This window comes from Lissotriton helveticus, chromosome 11 (genome assembly GCF_964261635.1).
Source record: "Lissotriton helveticus chromosome 11, aLisHel1.1, whole genome shotgun sequence".
In the NCBI taxonomy this organism is placed as follows: Eukaryota; Metazoa; Chordata; class Amphibia; order Caudata; family Salamandridae; genus Lissotriton; species Lissotriton helveticus.
In genome coordinates this window covers 1,050,449,420-1,050,455,419 of record NC_136072.1, presented here as the reverse complement: position 1 = coordinate 1,050,455,419, position 6,000 = coordinate 1,050,449,420, and the positions used below count along the sequence as shown (strand labels likewise).

Here is a 6,000-nt window from a genome sequence, read left to right as displayed (position 1 = left end):
AAATTATGTAAATGATGACCATAGAAGTAGAGTGAATGCCGGTGTCAAAAAGGTGTTCACATGGGAGAATTGAGAAAGCCTTTAATTTTTCCCCTGTGCTATGTGTGTGAAGACAGAAAAACATGTCTACCAGTTTAGTTGAGCATGCCTGGTGCATGGAAAATGTCAGTGGGAGTACATGCTCAAAGAAATGCTTCAATTGCAGAATGTTCTCTATGTGGTTACAAAGATATATAAACGGAGTAGTTTGTAAGCTGAAGCAGACTCTCTGGTGGATGCTCAGAGATGCCACATTGCAGCAGAGAGCAATAAATGATACTGGAGATCCCCATTGAGTGACTCCTCCTTTATTTGAAGATCTTTTCAATTCAGCTTTAACATAAGGAATTGCCAAAATAATCAAATGCAGACTAAAAAGCTGCATTCATATCGCCTTTGTTCTCTTGCCAATGCAGACCGGTGTGTTGACATGGTTCTGTTCAGTAAGTCTCTGCAGTCCAAGCTCTTCAACTATTTCAAAAATATATAAATGCTCAATGAGAAACTCTTTTTTCCAGAGAAAAATCCAAAAGTCAACCAGAAACAGTCCAATTATGATTTAAAGATCATTTCTTCAGTGGAATGATGTTACACCTAGAAATTAAGCAAAACACGTAATTAGCCACTGTACATTGGCTGAAACCGGACACCAAACATTTGCACTAAAAACTGCTTTTCAGGGCTCATCGCATCAGGTGGCAGAAGTTCTAGTTAGGATATTTCAACAACATAACTACTGTTATGAAGTCGTTATCTTAATTAACATAAGGCAAAAGCTCTTTGTGTGGTTGAGCAAGAAGAGTAATCTTTTTTTAATGTGTAAAAAATAGCCAGAGAAATCAGGCAGAGACAGCGTAAGTAACTAATACACATATGAATAGAAATCCAGTCCTGGGGATGAAATCTGATTGGCATGAAATCTGCAGGTCACTTCAATGTTTTCTAAGTCTGTTCTAAGACACATCAAAGTCATTCAGCAGCCAGAACGTTAAAAGATTAATATACTAACCAAAGTAGAAGTACCGAGAAAAAATCCTTACCCCATCAATCCTTTCCCACTCCATCGCTGAGGCGTGAGCCCTAAATGGACTTTCTTGCCCTCACGAAGAACTGTCAAACTCAGCGGTTTCTAAAATTGAAATGAAAAAAATCACTATTTTTTTACACCAGCGGATACTCTAATCTTCTCATTCTTTGCAGTACAAATAAATACAGCAGGTCAAAGTAAAATGACTTGGGTAAAGGAAGGATTTAAGAAATATTTCTTACCCACTTCTGCCTTCCTTAAGTAAAGCACTAAGTGGATTCAAACATATTACAATACACAGTATTAATAGTCATCAATCCAGAAAACTATTTGAGAGTACCATCCCCCTACTAAAATCTACTTATACCTTTATCTGGAAAAGGTAAAGCAATACAGGTGAAACACCAACTCTCCTAAGTAGAATGATTCAGTATAAACACCACACATGATATCACTAGTTGTACCGGTCTCTTGCCTTTTTTTATGAACTTTAGTTCCAAGTGGACAGGAGGGTCGGACTGGGAACCAAAACCGTCCCTGGCAAAGTGCTCGGCAAGCCCCCCCCCCCCCCAGGGGGAGGTTGGGCTCGTTGCCGGGGCCGGTTTTCGGCCGATTTTGTTACGGGGTCGATTTTGCATCTATGCTGCAAAATGGCCCTGTAACAAAAACGGACCCCAGGGGCCCAAAAACGGCCCCCACCCTTGCGGCGCACAGGGGGATTGCCTGGTGCCCACAACGACCAGTCCAGCCCTGGTGGACAGTACTGTAGAAAACAGACTGCCTAACATTCCCAGCTTATTCTCTCCAAAACTTCAAACATTTCATCATCCCGCCTTTCCTTACATTTTCAGTACTTATATTCATAAGAGGTCATTGAAAGATGAATTAATAAACATGCCTTTGTCCTTTTTAAGATGGGGGACTGTAGGGCTACATAAACACAAAAGATGTGTTTATGTAGTACACGTGCAGTGTGGGCTTGACACGATTCAGTGAGCACGCCAAACACTTAAACAAGGGGAAAAAAAAGTTTGTGATGAAAATGGTTTGAAAAAACGGAGTGCAACCTGTCTCCTTATGTGGGACTGTAGGGCTACACACATTAGTCCAGATGGGACCTCAGCAGCAACAGGGACAGTGAAAACAAAACTTTGCCTTCTCTTCTTGTTAGGTCTCCTTATACACCCGAAATTTCCTTTTTTTTCTACCAGTAGTATTTCTCATTAGTAGAAACAAATGCTGTCTTTTTCTTCAAGTTAGCACTCCATTTACGCACCAAACGATACCTGCTGCAAGTCTGAGCAATGAACTTGTGGTTTTCCTTCCACCTCCCACTCCCTGCAGATCAGGTCTCATTTTGCACTAGTAGAGTTTTGACTGCTTTGGTGAAATGTTATATTATAGACACTTAGGGCAGATCGCCTCTTGCATGTCACAAATTTAATGAACAGAAATACACAGACATCTAATTCTTGTTGGCTAAACATGTTACTTCTTATGCAGTGTAGACTCTGTTGAACAGTGAATTCTGTCACCTGTACTTCAGCCACTTCTTTGTTTAGATTGCTAACCTATCTCCCATTTCAGGGGTTTTCATCTAATTTAATTCTTCTGTGCAGAAATGTATAAATGGCTTTTCTGTATCCTAATAATATGTTATGTTAAAATCATGTATACAGCGCTCGTACACCGATTGGTTTCTTGGTGCTAAGTATAGGATCAGGACTGTAGCCCGGAATGTTATTCATATGCTTGTGTAAAGCGCCATGTCTTCAAGAGTTGTCTGGATCTGGAATAATCAACAGTCATTCTGATGTTAGATGGAAGAGAATTCCACCACAGAGGGGCCAATATAGAGAATCTAGTACCTTCCTGTCTTCTTAAAAGGGGGAATTGTCAGAAGATTGAGATGAGATGACCTCAAGTTACGGGACGGAGTCTATTTTTTAATTCGGGAAGAAATTAAATCAGGGCAGTTTCCGTAGAGAGATTTCAAAATGAGACAACCCGTCTTAAAAGTCATGCACTGTTTCACCCGGAACCAATGGACTTTCCTCATCAAAGGGGTGATAGAACACCTCCAGGGTTGTTGGTAGAGCAGCCTGGCTGCCTGGTTTTGTACCAATTGCAGTCTCAATCAAATAGTGTGGAAGACCAAGATACAGTACACTACAGTCCCTCAGCCTTGATTGGTCTTGTCAACCAATCCAAAAAACGCACTATCTGTCTGGCATGGCCTTTTTAGGTCTCGTCTGAGCCAGCGCATGCGCTGCTCTGGCGAGACATGTAGTAGCGGCTTTTCTAAGTGCTACCAAAGCGCCACCAGCTTGCGGTCACGTGCACAAGCGCATGCGCCATGCTCCGTCTTTGCTGTGCGTGCATCCCTTGTTTTCTTTAACTTTCGCGCAAAGCGCGGGTGCCGCGATTATAGTAAAAGTAAAGAAATAGATTTTTTTTCTATTTCTTTACTTTTGCTATAATCGCCGCACCGGCGCTTTACTTTTAATGTTAAAAGTAAAGCGCCGGTGCCGCGATTATAGCAAAAGTAAAGAAATAGAAAAGAAAAATCTATTTCTTTACTTTTGCTATAATCGCGGCTCCTGTGCTTTACTTTTAACATTAAAAGTGAAGCGCGGGTGTCGCGATTATAGTAAAAGTAAAGAAATAGATAATTTTTTCTATTTCTTTACTTTTGCTATAATCGCCGCACCGGCGCTTTACTTTTAATGTTAAAAGCAAAGCGCTGGTGCCGCGATTATAACAAAATGAAAGAAATAGATTTTTTTTCTATTTCTTTATTTTTCTATAATCGCGGCTCATAGCTGCCAAGGTTTCAGATTGCCATGTGTGACATTTTCATAATTTCAATGTAATTATGAGTGACATTTCAACAAATATGAGTGACATTTTTATTCGACAATATCAAAGAATGAAGATGAAGGAAACATTTAAATATCACAAATTATACCCCATTGAGGAATGAGAAACTCGAATATCTTAAAACTGTTGTGAAGCAACAGAAACGTAAGGGCACTAAACTATTAAAAAACAGTTACTCACAGCTAATCCTCATGAAACAAATGGAGTTTTGCGAACATGCGTGGGTCATGTCAGTTGACAGATACTGTGAAAGGCTATAGTTTGTATGTTTCTCTTTGTGAAAGAAATGTGTCCAGGGTGTCAGAAAACCCATGTTTTGCCTAAAATACAACGCTTTTCCAGCTGAGAAACCCTGAATGAGGCCTGTAGACCTTTTCCCCAGACTCCTCTCAGGCGGTCTGAGGAGAGAGAGGCCCATTAGGCGGAAGCTGGCACCCTGCCTCCTGTGTTTGTTTACAGTCCAGGTTGCCTCAAAGCTGCTATGAGAGGCCAATGGCCTGCTCTCTGCAAACTAGGCAATGCAGGTGGATGTGTCCCAGTTGGGCTGGCGAGCTGCTGAGAGCCCCTTACTTGGTTCTAACTATCCTCCGCACCGCCTATTCTTTTTAGAGCCAGGCTGCAGATGCGGAGTGAGCTGGGCTCCGAACAAGGGTGGCACGCTTTCGGCCTACATAGTACAGTCAGCTAGCTTCAATGCCGTGTGGTACCTGGCCCGATCTGCGAGAGTCACGGCAGCACTGCCTACCTGTGCCTGCTCCAAAGCGTCACATTAAAAAAAACCACATGACAGCAAAAGACAGCAGTGCAAAATGGCCACAAGAAACGGCAATTTGCTGCACTCATAACCAACTGCATTCTGTGCAAACAAGCAGGTGCGTGATGTGTGCCTATATAATGGTCAGCTGTGAAACGTGGTCACAATTAAACAGGAATGTATCACCGCGCGGTCTGCGTGTGAAAGCACATCATGTCATTAGGACAGTAAAACATTAAAATAAAGATTCCTCAGGGGCTACGTTGGGCACTTCCTGTGTCAAGAGCCAGACTGGTGCTGACCGGCCTCCGCAAGCCAACTCTGACCCCGCCCTCTGCAAGACTGACGCCAGGCATGATTGAGGGTGGCAGCGCGATCCGCCGGGGTTCACAATTCTTAGGGGCAGTGCTAGCCTACATGTTTGCCGCTAGCTGAAGAGGCAGACTTTCTACTTCAACTGCCGCAGCGGGCGGCTGCAGTAGGACCCACCTGCCTATCACTGTGAGCCTCCAAGACTCACACCTGACCTCAATGGCTGACTGTCCGTGCCTATCCATAGCCATAGGGCAGGGTAATCACTGACTCCTCCCTCATCAGTGGAATAGTAATGCCGCGGCCGCACGGTGAACTCAATCCTAATGAAGTATGTTACATTGTAACAGTAGCAGCTGCCCTAGAGTTCAGGCAGCCCCAAACCTGTTGGGAACAGCATACAGTGCACGTTTGCGCTCTGAGGTTTCACAGTCGAAAATGGTGGATTAGCAGCCAGCGCCCTGGGAACTTGACAGCCCAGGCTGCGCTAAATATGGGTGACTTTGCATTTCAGTGGGTGATGCGGACCACCACACTGAAATGAGTTAGTGTCACTCCTGATGCGGGCTACTTGGCAGGGCTGGCGGCTCCCGCACTTTACTTTTAACATTAAAAGTGAAGCACGGGTGCCGCGATTATAGCAAAAGTAAAGAAATAGATCTTTTTTTCTATTTCTTCACTTTTGCTATAATCGCGGCACCCGCGCTTTACTTTTAACGTTAAAAGTAAAGCAACAGTGCCGCGATTATAGCAAAAGTGAAGACATAGAAAAAAATATTTACTTTTGCTATAATTGCGGCACCTGCGCAGGAGATGCAACACAGAGATCTGATTACGTGTCAGCAGCGACATGCTTTATGTGTTTCCCAACCAGTGCATGAGCTCCAGGGCTCAATGTGAGAAACATTTCCAGCACGTCACCAGCAAACAACAGCGGCTTTTCGAGGTATCTTGACAACAGAGCATTACCACAAGCACACCCACCAAC

General features: G+C 43.3%; 1 protein-coding gene across 2 annotated transcripts in view; it reads right to left on the bottom strand.

Moving 5' to 3' along the window:
* Nucleotides 1-331: 331 nt before the first annotated feature.
* Nucleotides 332-6,000, bottom strand: part of PSMD9 (proteasome 26S subunit, non-ATPase 9) — an 87,724-nt gene continuing 82,055 nt past the window's right edge. For both annotated transcript variants that reach the window (XM_078667545.1, XM_078667544.1), the window contains exons 5-6: nucleotides 1,080-1,168; nucleotides 332-633 (exon numbers count right to left, since the gene is read on the bottom strand). In XM_078667545.1, the coding sequence (XP_078523671.1) occupies nucleotides 606-633; nucleotides 1,080-1,168 (117 nt within the window). In that variant the 3' untranslated portion in view covers nucleotides 332-605. The remainder of the gene's footprint in view (nucleotides 634-1,079; nucleotides 1,169-6,000) is intronic.